Source organism: Aaosphaeria arxii, assembly GCF_010015735.1.
Source record: "Aaosphaeria arxii CBS 175.79 unplaced genomic scaffold BU24scaffold_6, whole genome shotgun sequence".
Taxonomy (NCBI): domain Eukaryota; kingdom Fungi; phylum Ascomycota; class Dothideomycetes; order Pleosporales; genus Aaosphaeria; species Aaosphaeria arxii.
Genome location: NW_022983479.1, coordinates 1668133 through 1686621, shown reverse-complemented (window position 1 = coordinate 1686621; position 18489 = coordinate 1668133). Strand labels below are relative to the sequence as shown.

The window sequence follows — 18489 nt, the reverse complement described above, 5'->3', positions numbered from 1 at the left end:
AAGCACGGACCGTCGTCGCCAAGACTAAACTTTTTGATAGCATTGACAATTGATTTACTCTCACCAGCGCCCGACACTTTCACGGATCAAAAGTCTATTTCCTCGCCGGTATCTCGACCCGACGTCGAAATATTGCATGGGTGTAAACCCTGGTAAGTACGAATCTACCTGAAAAAGCCACCCTGCCACTTTTCCTTTCGCACATTTTCATCTCAGGATGGACGACCTCTTCGATGTTTTCGAAGACGGCGCGTCTTCGAATAATCACGTACCCAAAAAGAGCAAGAAGAGGCAGGCAAATGGAGACATCAAGTCGCCAGTCCCAGAAGACGCGCCCATGGACGATGCGCCATCGAACGAGGACCAGGAGACCAAGCGCCAGAAGCGTGACGCCGAACCCGCACCCGTTGTAACCGACGATTTTGAGACCGAGCAATCAAGAGAGGTCGCAGCAGCGGCTGGATTACAAGGGCAAGCGCAACAGGATGGCAGTGCGGTGGTATTGTCTCACCAAGTTCGCCATCAAGTTGCGCTGCCTCCAGATTATGACTATGTTCCGATCTCAGAACATAAAGCGCCTTCAGATCCTGCCCGAACATGGCCTTTCACCCTAGATCCGTTCCAACAAGTCTCGATTGCGTCGATACAGCGAAATGAGAGCGTTCTCGTTTCCGCTCACACATCTGCTGGAAAGACAGTTGTCGCAGAATATGCCATCGCGCAATGTCTGAAGAACAACCAGAGAGTGATATATACCAGTCCAATCAAAGCACTCAGCAACCAAAAGTATCGTGAATTTCTGGCGGAATTTGGGGATGTCGGATTGATGACCGGTGACGTCACAATCAATCCAACGGCGACTTGCCTGGTCATGACAACAGAGGTGGGTATTACAGGCTGATGTTCTAGGCTACTGAGATTACTGATGCTCTAAAGATTCTGCGGTCCATGTTGTACAGAGGTTCGGAGATCATGCGTGAGGTTGCATGGGTGGTGTTCGACGAGGTGCACTACCTACGTGACAAGTCTCGCGGAGTCGTCTGGGAAGAGACCATTATCTTGCTTCCAGACAAAGTTCGCTATGTCTTCCTTTCTGCTACCATTCCAAATGCCATGCAGTTTGCCGAATGGATTACCAAAACACACAGCCAACCCTGCCATGTCGTTTATACCGATTTCCGACCGACCCCACTACAGCACTACTTCTTCCCTGCAGGTGCAGACGGTATTCATTTGGTTGTCGATGAGAAGGGAGTCTTCCGCGAAGAAAATTTCCAGAAAGCTATGACATCCATTGCCGATAAACAAGGTAGCGCTGCAGACGACTTTATGGCCAAGAGGAAAGGGAAAGGGAAAGACAAGAAGACCAACAAGGGTGGTAATAAGGAGCAATCCGACATTTACAAGATCGTCAAGATGATCATGCTGAAGAACTACAACCCCGTTATCGTTTTCAGTTTTAGTAAGCGAGAATGTGAGAATTATGCTCTCTCGATGAGCCAGTTGGCTTTCAACGATGAGTCCGAAAAAGCAATGGTTTCCAAGGTCTTCGAGAGCGCCATCGAGTCGCTTTCAGAAGAGGATCGCTCGCTCCCACAAATCCAGCACATCCTTCCTCTACTCCGCAGGGGTATCGGCGTGCATCATTCCGGACTCCTCCCTATCTTAAAGGAAACGATCGAGATCCTGTTCCAGGAAGGTCTCATCAAGGTTTTGTTTGCCACGGAAACTTTCTCTATTGGCCTTAACATGCCCGCGAAGACGGTCGTTTTTACAAGCGTGAGAAAGTTCGACGGCGTTACGCAACGTTGGGTGACACCATCAGAGTTCATCCAGATGTCCGGTCGTGCTGGTCGTCGAGGTCTTGATGAACGCGGTATCGTGATCATGATGATTGACGAAGCGATGGAGCCCGCTGTGGCCAAAGAGATTGTGCGTGGACAACAAGACAACCTCAATTCGGCTTTCTACCTGGGCTACAACATGATCCTTAACTTGGTGAGGGTTGAGGGAATCTCTCCGGAGTTCATGTTGGAGCGTTGTTTCTACCAATTCCAGAACACCGCCAGCGTTTCCGGATTGGAGAAGAAATTGCAAGAGCTCGAAAACGAGAAATTGAACATGATCATCACCGACGAGGCCGCGGTCAAGGAATACTATGGAATACGCCAGAGCCTAGATCTTCTAACGAAAGATATGCGGGACGTTATCATGCATCCTAATTATTGCCTGCAGTACATGCAGCATGGTCGGCTTGTCCGAGTGAAGTACAAGGACCACGACTTTGGTTGGGGCGCCGTTGTCAACGTCACACCAAGGAAAGCGAACAAGGGCGAAGTGTTCTCAGCTCATGAGTCGTACGTTGTGGATGTGCTCATTGCGGTCGCAAACGATGCCAAATTCGGAACAAAGGCAAACGATGGACTGCCGGTGGGTGTACGACCTCCAGGGATTGGTGATAAGGGCAAGATGGAAGTAGTGCCTGTCCTGCTCTCATGCATCGATTCAATCGGTCACCTTCGAGTTTTCTTGCCCAATGAGTTGAAGTCCGCAGATCAGAGGAATAACGTCCGGAAAGCGTTGGACGAGGTCAAAAGGAGATTCCCCGATGGTATCGCCATTCTTGACCCCATTGAGAACATGGGTATCACGGATGAATCATTCAAAAAGCTACTCCGAGTAAGTCTTACAACCTTCATCGATAATTCATGTACTAATGATCCACGCAGAAAATCGAGGTTATGGAGTCACGTCTCATGACGAATCCCATGCACTCTTCACCAAAGCTGGCCGAGCTGTACACACAGTACTCAACGAAAGTGGAACTTCAAGAGAAGATCAAGAGCGTGAAGAAAGAAATCTCCAGTGCCCTTTCGATTATGCAACTCGACGAACTCAAGAATCGGAAACGAGTCCTGCGTCGATTAGGCTTTATTGATGACGCAGACGTCGTCCAGATCAAGGCGCGAGTCGCATGCGAGATCAGCACCGGCGATGAGCTGGTTCTGAGCGAGCTTCTTTTCAACCGATTCTTCAATGAATTGACCCCCGAACAATGTGCTGCTTGCTTGAGTTGCTTTATTTTCGAGGAGAAGAGCAACGAGCAACCAGCCTTGAAGGAGGAGCTTGCCAAACCGTATCGTGAGATACAGGCTCAAGCAAGGATTATCGCAAAGATATCCCAAGAGAGCAAGTTGACGGTGAACGAGGAAGAATACTTGAACACCTTCAAGTACCAGCTGATGGAGGTTGTTTTTGCATGGGCCAAGGGAGCATCTTTCGCGCAGATATGGTAGGCAACCCCCCCTTCTTTACACTTCTACTTGAAAATCCCTGCGGCCATCGTGCGCAAGGAGACCACGGAGCCATGTTCCCGCGACGATTGCAATGGGAGACTTTGGTGTGCGTTCATCAACGGATAAGTCGCTAACATGAATATAGCAAAATGACGGACGTCTACGAAGGCAGCTTGATCCGGTTGTTTAGGCGCCTGGAGGAGCTTCTCCGCCAAATTGCCCAAGCAGCCAAGGTCATGGGCAGTGAAGAGCTTGAGGAGAAATTCACCAAGGCGCTTGAGTTGGTGAGGAGGGACTTGGTGGCCGCCCAGTCATTGTACCTGTAAAGGATGCAATGAGTCGGCTTCCCTAGTCTGGCGGCAACCCCACGCAGAGGATGGGGGGAGGTTGCCACCTTTCAAAAGTCGCCCTGGTCTAATAGTGGATCTCCGCAAGGGCACAAATGTATTACATAGGTAGCATGGGTATCGGCGTTCTGTGGCGGCACAGTTGAATATACATCTTACACACTGCAAGGTAAGGTGATATGGATGTGTTTTGGTCTCCTTAATGTAGGGAACTTTGTACAGCCCAGCTGCACGGACTGGTGTTGGAATAAGCCAGGAGACTATGGCGGTTTCGACAAGGTAATAAGCTGCAGCAACAATCCGATGGTCCGGGAAATTAGATCAGACTATGCAAGAATCTGAAATTCCATTCCTTTTTTCTCTCCTTATGCTGAAGTATTGAGGTGATGATTGTGGGCATACAAGAGTAAAGAGCGAAGATGATGATAATTGTGAACAATGTTGTTACTATCGTCGTCGTCGTCTTGTTGTTGCGGTGATAACTAGCACCATTTAATGCTGGTTGACCTCGTGATGTGATTGGGTGGATGACACTAACACTAGGCTGAACCTCTAATTGGGTTAGTGTTAGCCGGCTGCCGAACCAAGAAGAGCGCGTGTGAGCTTTCCTCCTCCTCTCTTTTGCCTTTTCCCTTCTTTTAACTTGATCCACTCTACCAACTACCTTACTCACCTCCAGTTAGACTTACTCTCTCCCTCACACTAAAACATCCTTCCCCCAACGCACACCACACTTTCACACAACAACCCACCGCCATTCACACCCAACGCTGCTCTTTTCCACCCGTTGTCGCCGCTGCCGCCAACACTGTCGCTCGCACAGCTGACAACTATTCACTATCCTTAGTGTAGCGGCTGCAATATTCCTTCTGTTTGCGGGGCATACACAAGCATGAATGTCATCAACCAACACTTCGCACCCCCTCCGCATCTACTGAACAACCGTCTTTCGCCTTCTCGCAACAGTACGTCAACTCAAACCCCCCCCCGCGCACTTGCGCATCCCATATAAACCCCCGGAAACTAACCTCTGACCTCTCTCCCATAGTCCTTTCTTCTCCATCCGCCATGACTGGCCGCAAGCGAAAAGCCGACGACGATGGAAGCGGCGGAGACGATGATCGAATGTCGGCATCACCATCTGGCTCACCAGCCGTTACTTCCCGGCCACTCCTTCGACAATCCACAAAGCGTATGCGCACCAATATTTCCGGCCGCCCATTGCCTCTACCTCGTCTTCTCGAGACACTCAGTCCCGATGAGATGCGTAACCTTTTGCAGTCAATCTGCGATCGCCACCCAGCCATCGGTGCAGAGGTCGTCACAACCGCTCCCCGCCCAAGCGTACAGTCTACGCTCGAGACAATGGCCAAATACGAATCAGCATTCCAGGCTTCTTTTCCTTTGGGTCGACCATCATCGGACTACGCATACAACCGTGTTCGCCAGCAGCTCGTCGAGCTTCTCGAAGCTCTCAAGGATTTCACACCGCACTTTCTCCCACCCAACGAACCACAAGCCGCTACCTCGCTCACTTTTCTTGATGGCGCTACCGATATAATCCATCGACTTCCCGACTGGGATAATTACCAGCACAACCGACCTAAGCATGATGCGTATGAAGAGATTGCAAAGGCATGGGCCGCAGTTTTCCGCGAGGCTTCTAAAAAGGCAGGAGGAATTCAACTGCAATATGGCGGCTGGGATCAAAAGATTGCGAAGCACAATGAGATGTCAGGAGGTCGTATGCACGAGGCGGTCAACGAATTGCGAGGAAGCTTGAACTGGATGGGCGCAGACACGCCACAGGCTCCCACCCAACCAGGACCCTCCGACCCCATGTCCATTCGACAACAACTTTTGAATGGCACCTACGGCATTGCTTCTCCTGTGCGTGCAGGATGGTAGAAGATCCCGGACCAACGATCGACTAATGGGTTGAGGCAAATCTAGACAGCGGCAGTCGCTTTGGCTGTTGCTTGGAAGAAACCTCGACAATCTCCTCCCACCCATCCACCATCCATCCACCAAGATTTATTGCATTCACGTACGGACCTGATCTCTGCCCAGTTGTGATCGATTCTCTATTACAAGGCCTTGGCTGTAGTAGGATCGGGCTATATCAGTAGTATACCTCGAGAGTAACAGCTTATGATAACGACTCTGGTTTCCCCTGCATAGCGTGTATATCGGCTCTTCCATACAGGCATACTGGCGGTTTTTGCTTTTCTGGCGTTTTCTTTTAGGAAATTGGGGAATAGCTCATAAAGAGCGTCTCTATCTACTTGTATCGGCTTTTGCATGTCACTCCGCCGCCTTCTTCTATTCGGCGTAATGTCTTTTTTTATAGCTATTATTATACCGAAAGCCCTCGGGCGGATTCATGTACTCAAATTCCTAGGTAGACGCTTCGTGTCTCTCTCACTGAATAGATCTCTTTTGTTGTCGGATCCTCTTCTCCATGTGTGTTGCTCGCTGTTCATTGTTGTGATGTATGGTTTCCACTTTCGCATGCACCCATCTTCCCTATTTTATTGTCTATCTATCATATTTGTCAATTGCTTGCTGTTCCTTATTGTGATGTTTGGAGCTTACTCTCGCATTTACCTATCCTCCATATTTCTTGGTCTGTCCCGATCCTCCATGTTTGCGGCTCACCGTGAGGTGACGTTTGGAGCTCGCTTTCGCAACCACACATCTTCCCTTTCTTTTGAGGGGCCCAATTCTCCATGTTTGTTGCTTACCGTTCTTTGTTATGACGGTTGGTGTTCACTTTCTCGATCATTCGTGGTCGCTCTGCTCTTCACAAGACAAAACAAATTGACCCACGTGACTATATCGTGGTTGCCAAATCAACATCACCCACCAACCTCTCATGTTAACACTTCCACCTCACTTCTCACTTGATCCTTCCATTAACCTAACCTTCGATCGATCCGCCCATATCCTTGGCCCACAAGGTACCTACTCGTCCAGTTCTTCCCCTCCTATCTGGCCACCTTGACTGGCAAGGCCACTGCCCAAGGCTTCACCTCGCGATTAAGTCGCTGCTCTACATAACTATACTCGCTTACCTGACTTCAATTTTCAGCTGCGGGTCCACTCTACAGCCTATCCACTGCATCATATGCCATTGCCAGCCTAGCCAGGCACGATGGCCGTCTTGAGCTTCCGCGAGCACGGTGACTTCAAGGTTGAGATCTTGGTCGATGGACAGCCACTGGAGGAATTCAAGGATGATGACGAAGAAGACAAGCCGAATGAGGCCATGAGATATGTCATGGCTACATCTGGAAAAGAGTTCGCCGTTCGATTTACAGCTGCTAGACCGTACCCAAAGTATACGATTCTCGTTAATATTTATCTCGACGGGAAATGGGTGCGTGGGAGATACGTGGACAAAGACGACAAAGGAAAGGTTGAAATAAAGGGCACAATTCAAACCCTCGGGGATCGTTGGCTATCTCAAAACTTTCGTTTTGCGGAGCTAGAGATAAGTGAGGCATTCTTGAGTAAACCTTTTATACTGCCCTACTGACAAGAATAGATGAGTCTATCTCTAATGTTGCCCCCGAAAGCCTACGAGAAACAATCAAATCCTTGGGAGAAATCAAGGTTTCGGTACACTACGTCCAGAATTTGGTCCCTAAGAATACTCAAAAAAGGGACAAATCAAACATCCAGGACATTGGGCCGCTTTCAGAGAAGAGTCTCAAGGGCAAGGCGCTCTCGCATCGGGTGGAGTACGGATTTTCCTTACGCGATCATGCCAGTCATCACTAATGTTATGTAGATTCAGTGAAGCAAAACCCACCACCAGGACAACAAATTCTAAATCCTGTACTTATGTCGACCCTCAAAAGCATCCCCAGGCAACATTCTTATTTCGATATCGATCTAAAAGTAAGAGTATGCCCCAGCATTACAAGCTTGATGCTAACCATACACAAGATGCTCTCCAGGCCGCTTATGTCATACCCCGTACACCAAGCCCAGTGCCACTTGAGGATCGAAATCTTGACGAGTTAAACCTCGAGGAAGCACGAGAATTGCTCAAACGTCAACGTGTGGGTACCAGCTTGCCAAAATTGTAGATGTAGCTAATCATCGTCAGGAACGAGATGAGGCGGCAAAGGCGATAAAGCAGGAAAGAGGTATCAAGAGAGAAAGAGTGGAATCAGAGGGCCAGTCTGACGATGAAGATGTTCATTTGATATCCAGCAAGAAGGCCAAGGCCGAGCACCGTAGCACTGTCAATGAGAGGGGCCAGGAGACGATTGATCTGACCTGAATGCTCTCCGTAATCCTCCGTGCGGAAGCTGAAGGTATCGATTCATCCGTCATAGAGCTCAAGAAAGATCAAGAGTTTATGAATCGGCTAGGGATTTGAACACAAGGGAGCGTTCAGTGTCAGAAGTTGGGACTCGCATGGGTTCAATTCGTTCCGAATGTGAGATGAGGGTGCATCTAGGCCACGTTCAGGAAGTTTAGCAGAGCATTTCAAATAAAGAAGTAGTCAATCAATGGATGCTCTTACTTTCACGTGCTTGAGATCGCTGGGCGGTGAAAGGAAAGGTTCACCCTGCGCCGACCTGTCTCCTCCTCTCCTCTTCACGTCTTCACATCACTGTGCTATCACGCTGGCCTTCAATATTTAAACCTCGTATCCCCCACCCACCACCTCCACCGTAACACCACCTCAGCACTGCCTCGAATTCTTCACCTGTTGGCTCAGCTTTCGCCTTCAACTCTTCGATATGGCTATTCTACGTGGCGGCCGTGGCCGCATCGGTCTTGAGGTCGAGGTCCTCGTTGATAGCAATCCGGCCAAGGAATTTGATGAGAAAAACGACGAAGAAACGCCCGAAAGAACTGTTACTAAGTACATCGAAGCCGTCACAGATGCGAAATTCGAGATCCGCTACGAACTCACCAATCATCGCTATACTCGTCATGGTGTCTTGTTCGAGCTTCATATAGATGGCCAAAAAGTCGAAAGCTGCATTCATAGAAACTCTCGTATTGGCAGGGAATTGGTTACCATCTGTAAAGGAGCAAGGGTCCGAAGCAATCGGACATTTGTCCTGAGGGAGTTTCACTTTTCAGAGTTAGCTACAGGTATGTCGACCTTGTCATGAACCTGTAAACGCAGCTAATTACCTAACTATAAGACAAAACCCGACCGCATTTACAAGACCCGGGCGTCTTGGAACAGATCGGAACAATCTCTGTCAAGTTCTATCTTATCAAAAGAATCGGAAAATCAGGCAGGTCTTCCAGGAGATCAACAACAGGAACAACAACTTTGACAGAACGGCAACAAATTCCCGAATCGGATTTGAAGGGTCAGAGTCTCTCACACTTTGGAGGGTGAGTTCATTGTATACATTGCCCAGCTTGGGTTTCTTGACTAACGAAGAAAGCTTTGGACCGGCACTGCCTACTGGGAAGTTTGGTAGTTTGGGGGTGCGGTATGTGGATAGCGAACGCAAGCCCTTTGGAACCTTCAACTTTTACTATCGATCACTCGGTAAGCATGGATCAGTCACTGTGGTCATCAATCACGCTGAAAATTTTGATAGCATCCTTGAAGGCACTTGAGATTGTTCCTCGCTCGCCATCCCCTGTCCCTCCTCCATCAGGGCCCCGTCCCTATCAGAATATGACTCAAGCGGAGCTGGTCGAGATCGTCAGAACTCAAGAAGTAAGTCATGAAGCCCACTGAATCTCTTGATTCTTACATTAACCCTATCGCAGAAGCAACTTGAAGCCATACGAGCAGCCATGGGCCAAACAGTGATCACAGTGCCTAAGATCGAACCGCGAGCCAACCCTACCCCAAAACGTGAGATGGTAAATGAAGATGAGCTCTCTCTCCTCAGTGTTGAGAGAGCCAAGGGCCGTCGTCAGGTCCCCGGTGAGAGCCATGAAGTCATTGAACTTGATTGAACGGTCTACTCGCTACACAGTGTGCTTGAAACTGCGGCTATTGATGGCCGTGGAAGAAGTAGCATATGCAATTACAGCTTCTTGTTTTCAGTTTTCTTGGGAATATGCATGCTCTTGGAGAAACGGAGTTCTGGGTTCATGGTTCAGGATTGGAGAGAAAGCAATTACATAACTTGCTGTTTGGGGACTTACACACGGAATGTGGACGTCAAATCGTGCAGAACGACCGCAGCTAGGATGGGAAAGCCGAACTGCATATGAAGTGAGGTAGTCACAACTAAGTCCAATTCCTCTTTCCTACCTAATATTTTGTGATATCTTGTTGCGCGGATCACTCACCGCCCTCCTCCTACAACCAAGGGCACCCGTAGCCATGAAGTGAAGCTAAATCCAAGTGATATATAACCCACTACTTCGGTTCTTCCCTCAAGCTTCTTCCTTCAAACTTCTTCTCTCAAGCTTCTTCTCTCGTATCTCCCACTATCATTGATAGAGCCATGGCAAGACTACCCAGCTGTCCAGGACTTACAGCTTACGTCACGGTGGATGGAGAACCACTCGAAGAATACGATGTCCCCAGGAAACCAGCAGACGAAAAATCCATCAAGTCGAAAGAGAACAGTGTCACGAAATATGTCAAGGTACAGGAGGGTACTACCTTTGCGGTCCGATACAACTTCGGCAAAGCGTTCCCGAATAAGCGTGATATCGTCACCGAACTTCTGATCGACGGCAAGTATATGCGTGGCAAGGTCGAAACCAAAGAATCGTTACGCAACTCGACTTCAGTCATAAAAAGATTAATTTCCAAAACAAAAGAGAAATGGGTATCCCAGAAATTCCAGTTCTCTCATCTGACATTCCGTAAGTGGAGATCATCGGACCCCTCATGACTAATAAACTAACCAGCTTATAGACGAGCATGATGGTAAGCCCATCGATCAAAAGCTTAAAGAGTCGCTTCAACAAGTTGGCGAGATTAAGCTCCATCTCTATTACATAGGCGGATGCAAACCTCATAATGACTCCGGTGCAAGAACGAAGACGGCCTTCAAGAAGTTTGAAGATATTGACGAAAAGTTGGTTAAGGCAGAAGCTCTAAGTCACCAAGTACTGTGAGTACTACCGTTCCTGCGGGCTGACTGCTATCGCTTTGGACTATTTCATTGACGTGGGATCAGTCTTCAAAAGCCGAAAACAATTAGTTCTCCAACATTCTATGACACATTTTCAAAGGACACAACGCCGTTTGCCACTTTTGTTTTCCTCTACCGGTCCGAGAGTAAGATAAGTTAAGTATCATGAGATGTCCATTGGCTAACACTGTTTGTAACCAGAATCTCTCAAGGAGCTGATGATCATTGCGCGCAGTCCCAGCCCATCCCTGATCGAAGATCATGAAATTGAGCGACTCAATAAGAACCAATTAAGACATATGGTTCGTCGGATGCGTGTAAGGACCTCAAGCTGTGTCTCTTACATCTTCTAAATCCTGACTCAATAACTACAGGAGCGTCGCAACTTTCGCCTTCCACCTCGCATCAAGCGTGAGCGCGAAGAAGACAACGATGACTCCGGCACAGAGCCCGAAATGGTGCACTCGCAACCCAAAAGAAGGAAGGCGATTCCCAAGGACGACGACGAAGTTGTCGTGCTCGACTGATCATCTATTTTGGTCTGACGTCCAAACATATCGACTCTCGTACGTGAATCTTTGGTTTTCTACTTCAAGGTTGACCCGTTCGCATCCGATGAACAGTGGCTTTCATTGGGAAGATGCGAATTTTATTCAAATTGAGGACATTATCTACGTGAGTATCTAAGATGGAGGTATTGGATATTAGTTATTCTTTGCATCATATCCGACAATTACTCAAGGATCGGAGGAAACGAAGGGATATTCAGCCAGAGTGGAATTGCAAGACAATGGGGGGGAAATATGGCACATATGAAATTTACATGCCTTGATATATGACTGGCGTTCAGGAAAAGTTCAATACAGAGTTCAAAAATCATGCAGGCGCACGTAAGTCATTATGGTCAAGTAAGCATAGGCTCCAGGATGATGTCGTTCTTCTTTTGAATATATCGACAACGAGCTTGGTAAGTGCAACGCTTTGGACTACGGACATGCAGAGGCCATTGATTGAGAACTATAATAATTCCGCAACGAGGATACTGATCTTGTGAAGTAAAGTCGATATGTATTGATCGTTCGTGGTGTCGAGATTCGTATCTGGTAAAGCACTTTCAAAATGGGAAATGCTCAGGTAGCAGAAAGTTGCGGCGCATTCTGCCCGCCCACTTTATATCTACACAGAATTTACATTAATGATACAAAAGGGTATGCCAATGCCTATGGGTGTATAGTGGCACCAGCCATTGCCGTCTGTCCTTCGCTTGAAGCTGGTACCGAATCTGCAATCTCCTCTAACGCTTCATCTTCTTCCCGCCCTGACGGCAACTCATCGCCTGGCTGTGGTCCTGAGAACATCTGTGCACGCATTGCTTGCTCGTTCTCGATCTGAGTCTCGGCCCATTGCTTCCAGTTCTCGAAGCTCTTGTCTTCGAGCTCCATGCCAATTTCAAGCGGGCCCTTTCCGAAGTAGGCACCAACGTGGAGAGCCTCCTCTTTAGCAATGCGCCGTCTTATGTCCTCCAAATGTCGGTGCTTGTAGAATTCTTGTCGAGCCTCGTCGTAGGCGCGGGCTTTCGAGAATGATTTGTTCTTCATGAGCCACATTTGTCTTTGAACAACACTACGCAATTGTCAGTATCTAGACCTACGAAGACATCGTACGAGGCCAAAAATACCTTTCACCGTCCAGCTGCTTTCCAGGTTGTACAATCTTGCTCCAATCGTATCCCTTCGCATCATTTCCACTATTCTCGACCACCAATCTCGGACGGGCCAATTCCCATGGGTGGTCTCCAAAGAATTCCGATCGTAGTTTGTCTTCAGGGTATTTTATTGGGAGCGGTTGGAACATGCGGCTGGGTTTCTTTGCTTTGCCTCGCACCTTCGGTGCCCGCTGAACTGGCCTGGCGAGAGTCTCTCCGGGTGGAATATCACCGATTATTGAATGCCATGGTGGGAGGTGCTGGTTGCGTTTGGTTTCGAAGAATGCTTGTGCGGTTTCGCGGACACGAAGAGGTCGAAAATCGTAGCGGCCCATGGCGGGCAAATGTGCAGGCGCTTATTCCGGTGAACTCAATTGATCTTGAAGTACTATAGAACCCCCAGTGCGATCGTGTGCACTCGAATTGGCGGGTAGAATGCTCAATGGGCAATGGTGTAATAGCGGAGGTGGTGAGCTTTGCGGCAAAAAGCTCGGTCGCGTGCCAAGACTTCACGAAACTTTCGAAGATCGCGTTGGAAAGATAACTAACGAACATCTTCAAGTATCCTTGCTCTCAATACAATCCTCTCGGCCAGTCAATGGACTCGTTCTGAGTCTTCCCGGAATCCAAATTCAATGGGAGCTTGAAAAGGAGAACGAACCCGCCGCTGACACAATGCTCGCCGTCTCATGTCCCTCTTCCGCACATTCGACCGGACGACCTGCCACAGCGTCTCGAATACCGTGTCGTCGCCCCTCCTCACATTTCTATGCCCGGCATTACAGCAAAAGCGACATTACCAGCGAGGTGTATTCCAGGCTGTGGTAGCACGTGCTCCCCGTACAACATCGCCGAGGAAGAACCAGATGGACGACTTCTTCATCAAGGCACTAGCGCGGGCAGGAACATGTCAAGAGCACCGAAGGCAGATATCTACAATTCGCGAGAATGTAGTCCCCACAAGAAATAACCACAAGATCCGCCGGAAAGCGACCGTCTCTTGCGAAAGAGAGTACTTCCAAACCGCGAGGAAGCGAGGACCGTTCAAGAAGATGAAGCAATTTGCCACGAGTGAATTGAAGGCACTGGTAGACTACTATGATATAGAACTCGAGTCTGGACCAGAAGAGGAGGATATAGAAGACGATGGACTTCTGATATGGAACGTTGGGGACGACCATGTTCCGTGGCCAGTGAAAGAGCAGGCACACCAGCATTATATCGATAAGCTAAAGGAGATGCTGGAGACAGAATCTTCACACGAGGACATTTTTTCATACTATAAACGGTTGCCAGGTCCTGGAGTGGTCTACCTCAGTTTAAAGACCATTCGAGACCTCCTACACCATTTATCAATCGTTGAGAGACCGGACCAAGCCAGCATGCACCGTTATCTCTCGATTCTAGACGATATGAAGACTGCAAATATCCACATTCGGCGGTCCGAATGGACGTCTGCCATATTTTTGGCCGGTCGTTGCGTAGACACAGTCTCCACTCAGGAGGTACAATTTGCCCTTCGACTTTGGAAAGACATGGAAAAGCGAGCCGGCGTTAAAGCTGGCGTTGTAACGTTTAATGTACTCTTTGATATTGCCGTCAAAGCCGGATTGTACGCACTTGCCGAGACACTTCTCCAAGAAATGCAGAAACGGAAGATCAAGCCCCATCGCCACTTCAGGGTATCGATGCTGTACTATCACGGAATGCTGCAGAACGGAAATGCCGTGCGGCAAGCATACCAGGACCTTGTTTCTGCCGGAGAAGTTGTTGACACAGTCGTGCTCAACGCCGTGATAGCCAGCCTCATACGAGCGGGCGAGCCTGCAGCCGCAGAGCACGTGTTCGAACGCATGAAGCGTCTCGAGGCCTCAAGGCAAAACGCAAGACCAATACCGCACAGCTGGCGAAAGCGACGAACACTAGGCCTTGAACTGACCTGGGAAGGCGCTCGACCACCCAGCTCGACAAATCTCACCGACAAAGCGAACGAAATCCACCAAACAGCGCCCATAGCCCCAGACTCTCGCACATACGGCCTCTTCATACGCCACCACGCCACGACGACCGGCAACATCGACCGCATCGAAGACCTCCTACAGGACATGATGCATAAAAAGATCCCCATCGACGGCACGACATTCATCGTCATGATGTACGGCTTCCACTCCTTCGGCGGCGTCCGCTACTCCTCCTGGACGCGGGAGAAACTCGAACGAACCTGGTCCCGCTACCTGCAAGGCGTCCGCGACGGCGCAGACCGCACGTGGCTCTCACCCCTCGCCATCAAAGCCGCACTCAGGGGCTTCAAGAAATGCACGGATGACGAGCGCACGCTGCGCGTTTGGGAGGAGGCCCGCGAGCTTTGGGACCCCTCACCGCATGACCTGGAGTCTGTGCTGAAGACTCTGAGGCGAATGCTGCCGGACAGTTCGTTTTTCAGTGAGAATGTATGATAGCATGGTGTTTTGTGTTGATGTATATACATGTATCGTACGTATATGAATTTAGGACTTAGACGTGTGTTTGAATCAAAGAAATATTTATATGCTCTTCTCTTCTCCTGCATATGACAATCTGTCAAATGTCGAGATGGTAGTACCACGACTTGTTGAAGCCCCGCCTCACAGGCTCTTCACGATCGAAAGAGTGGATTCCAATCAACTCTTTTAGCCCGAATGATCGAGGTGCAAGGCCATTGGTTCTGTCGAAATGGTGTCCCCATAGTCAATGTTCTCTCAAAAGGAAAAGAGTCCGTGAATGCAAGAAAGTTGGTACCAGTATTCGAGCCGTTGGAAGTGCCTGGCAACTCCACGCTCCACTCCACACCTCGACATTTATCAACGGTCACAAATCACTCACAGATGGGTATATCACGCCCAAAAAGGAGAAGTCATTGAGAAAGTCACACCATGCAATTCTCCCCACTCCTCAAAGTATAAAAAGTAATGAAACGATGCCAGTGTGGTCATTTTCCTATGCCACATGCCCAAATGATGATGATAGATGATGATGAGTATCCCGAAAAGAAAACCAACTAGAGATGGAAAACCCGGCGTTGAAGCAGATTTCCCTCTTTCTCCCCAATCCAATCCCTTTTGCCCCACTTTCTCCAAAATGCATTATCCCAATCCTTTTTTTCAAATATCAATTATGTCAAAGATCGCCTGGGAACAAATATAGTGTGTTGATGCCACCTCGAAACCGACCTGATGTTTTTTTTTCCTTCTTATGAGGGGTGAAAAGGGTGGGGATCATCGGGATTGGTCGCGCCATGATGCGAACAATACTAAGATGATTTGAGATCTCGAACAAAGAGAAAAACAATGAAGGACGAGGAAACAAAGCCACCACATGTCGTAGTATTTCCTTACTTTTTCTTCTTCTCCGCACTATGCATGTAGATTGAGATATAGATTGGGCGAGGCCATTGGTTGGTTGAGGCAGATTGTTGGTCCGGATGATATATATGGCTGCGATGTTCCCCTCTTTTACTTGCTTTCTACAATACCTCGTTTTTTCTCTGGGGTAAAATTTTTGACCCGGGGTATCGGTTCTATGTGATGCAGTGCGACTTCCATTTTGCTATCTCCTCGATGGAGGCAATGAAGATGACGAAGAAGATGGAAATCCCTCGAGAACGGCTAACCTCCTCCCGATCCCGCCGAAGCAGACACAGCTGCAGAAGATGACGCTGCCGACCCATGTGACGGTTGCAAGGTTGTCGTAACTAACAAGCCCGGCGAACAGTTGTGCGTCGGTGGGACTTGTCCTACTGTTACCACCGTACGGGGAAGAGGAGGCACTACTTCGAATCGGAGAAGGAACACCGGTTGCGTTTGTGAGGGCCGGGAGAGCCGGGGAGGGCAAGACGTCCGGATTAGAGAGGAAAATGAAAGATGTGAGGATCGAGGTTGTAATGAGAGAGAAGGAGAAGCCCAGTTTGGAGCGGTCGAGGATGTACCATAGCGCTGGGTTCACCAGGGCGAGGGTGAGTGTTAATTGGAGTGTGGATTGCCAGGGCAGCCGGCGCTGGGAGAAGAGATGGAAGTTAGTCTAGGGGTAATCTTAAGGGTATAGGAGAGTTGGAAAAAGTAACTTACGATGGCGAAGGCGATACCGACGAAGGCACCCACGCTCCGGACTACCTCGTTCCACTGCTCGCCCAGAGACGACTCGCTGCATTTCTCGTTGTCGTCATCCGATTCTGGCGTGAGGTCTGCGCTCGCCGGCTCCCCGCTCCAAACGATGTCGAGGTACGGTAATAAGCTACCTAGAAGAATTCCAAAGAGGCCCCAGCTCGTAACGTATATCCAGCTGTCACGATCCACGATGACATCGACGCTGTAGGCGGCGATTTCCCGACTGTCGTGTAGGTGGGAGATGATGACTCCGTATGCGACGCCGAAGACAAAGAGCGCGGCCAGCTTCCCTATTGTGACGGCAAATCTCGATATCCCATTCCTCGGCGCCTTTGTGCTTTGTTTCAGCAATCGAGAATCGCGGCCATGCCTAGTCCTGATGTCCGCGACCGTTCCTCGCCTTGAGCGCTGCTTCGTCCTCATGGTGAGCCCACCGTCTGGACTGCCCATGTTATTCTCCCACCCATTGCCATAGCCTGTGCCATAACTGTAATTGGAGTCATAAGAGTAATGGCGTGCTGGTGTCTCTGCGCCCATACCCCCTGGCGTGTCGGCGACGCTCCCCTCTCCGGCGGTACCCGAGTTGCTTCCAGCATCGTCGTAGATCCCATAGAGCGTACTGCTCGTCATGTTAAGATAGCTCTTGTTGCGGGATGGTGCGCCATTGTCAACATGGTCGGGAAAGTAGGGATTGTGGGAACCGTACGTCGACCGAAGGAGTCTTGCATTGAGCTGCGCGAGGAAGTCGGACGAGCGATGGTGTGAATTTGCGTAAGAAGGGGGTGTGTTCTGCGGCCATAGTTCGTCTGGAGGTTCGTCGATCGGCGGCTGCGGTTGCGATTGCGACTCGGGTTGTAGCGGGTCCTGGGAGGGTGGTTCTAAGTCTGATTCTAGACTGGAAGGTATTATGAAATTGCGTCGCGGTATAGGACGATAGATGTGCTGTGTATGTTGTTGTTGTGATGTTACGAAGGGGTCGTCGGCCATGGCTGTCAAGGTATGCTTGCGCGATCGGCACAAGACATGTAACGTGTTTGGATGGTTGAAAGATCAATTACAAGGTGAATAGTGATAATAATGCAGCAATGAAGGGGAAGAAGAAGAAAAGCGTAAAAGAGATAGAAGGAGACAGTAGAAGAAGAGAGGAGGACAACGAATCAGCCCCTCTCCCCACCTGTAACACTGGGTGCAGTAACTACAGTGCGAGTGCAGCAGACTCTACACTCTGTGTCTCTCGATTCGATTCGATGGGAAGGTCAATACGGAAATCTCAATCCTGGAGTTGGAGAAGCGCACGTGAACGTCAGTCAAAGGCCCGTAAAACAAACCTGACGCAGCTGATTGGACCGGGAAGGGTGGATTTACGGAGACGCCTCCTCGTATAGTCGCAAAAAGGAAACTGATTTGCTTGGGGACGGGGGGGTATTGGGGGGCTGGCCTGAATCGTAGAGGCACCGGGCAGGGATGGGCAGACGCAACCCTAATATGCTGTGCAGGCCAAGATGAACCCAGACATCCAGAACTGTTCTCTCAACATTTGAAGAATATGTAATGTGCTGAAGGATGGGTATGCAGTAGTGGGACAGTAGTGAGTTGAGATGACTGGATGGTAGAAGGGACATGGCATGAACTTTGCCGCCTGTCTGTCTGTCTGGGACTCTTGGGTGTGGGTGTGGGTGTGAACAGAATAGACATGTGAAAGCCACAAACGGATACGTACCGACTGGTACTGGTACTGGTACGGGTACACTGCCCGCTGCCCACAAGTTACAAACAACCACAGTGCCACAGTCATCCCGCTCCGTAACTACATAGCAACATAGACGAGTCTGAATAATGGGTCAACTAGTGCGTCACACGCCGGAGCGAAGCGACCAAGCGACCCCAACGATCGACTGATTCTGGCTTGTTTTG

General features: G+C 49.3%; 9 protein-coding genes across 9 annotated transcripts; 7 read left to right on the top strand and 2 right to left on the bottom strand.

Annotated features, from left to right (window-relative positions):
- Window positions 1–61: 61 nt before the first annotated feature.
- On the top strand, window positions 62–3998 carry BU24DRAFT_424671 (ATP-dependent RNA helicase DOB1). The gene is made up of 4 exons (XM_033528562.1): window positions 62–883; window positions 937–2679; window positions 2730–3292; window positions 3442–3998. The coding sequence occupies exons 1-4, from the start codon at window positions 218–220 to the stop codon at window positions 3620–3622; spliced, it is 3153 nt and encodes a 1050-aa protein (XP_033382009.1). The 5' UTR covers window positions 62–217; the 3' UTR covers window positions 3623–3998.
- A 537-nt stretch (window positions 3999–4535) lies between these two features.
- On the top strand, window positions 4536–5551 carry BU24DRAFT_351245 (tethering factor for nuclear proteasome sts1; the record flags this gene model as incomplete). Its single annotated transcript, XM_033523681.1, has 2 exons — window positions 4536–4608; window positions 4692–5551. The coding sequence occupies 2 exons, from the start codon at window positions 4536–4538 to the stop codon at window positions 5549–5551; spliced, it is 933 nt and encodes a 310-aa protein (XP_033382008.1).
- Window positions 5552–5748: 197 nt separating this feature from the next.
- On the top strand, window positions 5749–6845 carry BU24DRAFT_242617 (uncharacterized protein). Its single transcript, XM_033522298.1, has one exon. It carries the CDS (start codon window positions 5945–5947, stop codon window positions 6548–6550), a length of 606 nt encoding a protein of 201 aa, XP_033382007.1. The 5' UTR covers window positions 5749–5944; the 3' UTR covers window positions 6551–6845.
- BU24DRAFT_452510 (uncharacterized protein) lies at window positions 6534–8169 on the top strand. The gene is made up of 5 exons (XM_033531195.1): window positions 6534–7140; window positions 7191–7386; window positions 7437–7546; window positions 7595–7710; window positions 7758–8169. Exons 1-5 carry the CDS (start codon window positions 6798–6800, stop codon window positions 7932–7934), a joined length of 942 nt encoding a protein of 313 aa, XP_033382006.1. The 5' UTR covers window positions 6534–6797; the 3' UTR covers window positions 7935–8169.
- Window positions 8170–8400: 231 nt separating this feature from the next.
- Window positions 8401–9592, top strand: BU24DRAFT_494099 (uncharacterized protein; the record flags this gene model as incomplete). The annotated part of the gene is made up of 5 exons (XM_033534017.1): window positions 8401–8761; window positions 8815–9013; window positions 9067–9173; window positions 9226–9347; window positions 9401–9592. The coding sequence occupies 5 exons, from the start codon at window positions 8401–8403 to the stop codon at window positions 9590–9592; spliced, it is 981 nt and encodes a 326-aa protein (XP_033382005.1).
- A 497-nt stretch (window positions 9593–10089) lies between these two features.
- On the top strand, window positions 10090–11599 carry BU24DRAFT_494098 (uncharacterized protein; the record flags this gene model as incomplete). The annotated part of the gene is made up of 5 exons (XM_033534016.1): window positions 10090–10456; window positions 10509–10707; window positions 10774–10874; window positions 10930–11045; window positions 11103–11599. The coding sequence occupies 5 exons, from the start codon at window positions 10090–10092 to the stop codon at window positions 11253–11255; spliced, it is 936 nt and encodes a 311-aa protein (XP_033382004.1). The 3' UTR covers window positions 11256–11599.
- Window positions 11600–11698: 99 nt separating this feature from the next.
- On the bottom strand, window positions 11699–12878 carry BU24DRAFT_373209 (mitochondrial ribosomal protein). Its single transcript, XM_033524525.1, has 2 exons — window positions 12407–12878; window positions 11699–12351 (listed from the first exon to the last, which is right to left on the bottom strand). The coding sequence occupies exons 1-2, from the start codon at window positions 12766–12768 to the stop codon at window positions 11949–11951; spliced, it is 765 nt and encodes a 254-aa protein (XP_033382003.1). The 5' UTR covers window positions 12769–12878; the 3' UTR covers window positions 11699–11948.
- A 183-nt stretch (window positions 12879–13061) lies between these two features.
- Window positions 13062–14970, top strand: BU24DRAFT_424665 (uncharacterized protein). Its single transcript, XM_033528561.1, has one exon. It carries the CDS (start codon window positions 13123–13125, stop codon window positions 14887–14889), a length of 1767 nt encoding a protein of 588 aa, XP_033382002.1. The 5' UTR covers window positions 13062–13122; the 3' UTR covers window positions 14890–14970.
- Window positions 14971–15817: 847 nt separating this feature from the next.
- Window positions 15818–17927, bottom strand: BU24DRAFT_242539 (uncharacterized protein). The gene is made up of 2 exons (XM_033522297.1): window positions 16537–17927; window positions 15818–16465 (listed from the first exon to the last, which is right to left on the bottom strand). Exons 1-2 carry the CDS (start codon window positions 17560–17562, stop codon window positions 16019–16021), a joined length of 1473 nt encoding a protein of 490 aa, XP_033382001.1. The 5' UTR covers window positions 17563–17927; the 3' UTR covers window positions 15818–16018.
- Between the last annotated feature and the right edge of the window lie 562 nt (window positions 17928–18489).

Coding starts and splice junctions, on each gene's coding strand:
- BU24DRAFT_373209 (XM_033524525.1), bottom strand. CDS start 12,768: ATGGGCCGCTACGATTTTCGACCTCTTCGTGTCCGCGAAACCGCACAA. Junction 12,352..12,406: donor AAGCAGCTGGACGGTGAAAG/GTATTTTTGGCC, acceptor ACAATTGCGTAG/TGTTGTTCAAAGACAAATGT.
- BU24DRAFT_242617 (XM_033522298.1), top strand. CDS start 5,945: ATGTCACTCCGCCGCCTTCTTCTATTCGGCGTAATGTCTTTTTTTATA.
- BU24DRAFT_424671 (XM_033528562.1), top strand. CDS start 218: ATGGACGACCTCTTCGATGTTTTCGAAGACGGCGCGTCTTCGAATAAT. Junction 2,680..2,729: donor CATTCAAAAAGCTACTCCGA/GTAAGTCTTACA, acceptor TGATCCACGCAG/AAAATCGAGGTTATGGAGTC. Junction 3,293..3,441: donor GCATCTTTCGCGCAGATATG/GTAGGCAACCCC, acceptor ACATGAATATAG/CAAAATGACGGACGTCTACG.
- BU24DRAFT_242539 (XM_033522297.1), bottom strand. CDS start 17,562: ATGGCCGACGACCCCTTCGTAACATCACAACAACAACATACACAGCAC. Junction 16,466..16,536: donor TCGGTATCGCCTTCGCCATC/GTAAGTTACTTT, acceptor CTCTTCTCCCAG/CGCCGGCTGCCCTGGCAATC.
- BU24DRAFT_424665 (XM_033528561.1), top strand. CDS start 13,123: ATGTCCCTCTTCCGCACATTCGACCGGACGACCTGCCACAGCGTCTCG.
- BU24DRAFT_452510 (XM_033531195.1), top strand. CDS start 6,798: ATGGCCGTCTTGAGCTTCCGCGAGCACGGTGACTTCAAGGTTGAGATC. Junction 7,141..7,190: donor TTTTGCGGAGCTAGAGATAA/GTGAGGCATTCT, acceptor TGACAAGAATAG/ATGAGTCTATCTCTAATGTT. Junction 7,387..7,436: donor GCGCTCTCGCATCGGGTGGA/GTACGGATTTTC, acceptor AATGTTATGTAG/ATTCAGTGAAGCAAAACCCA.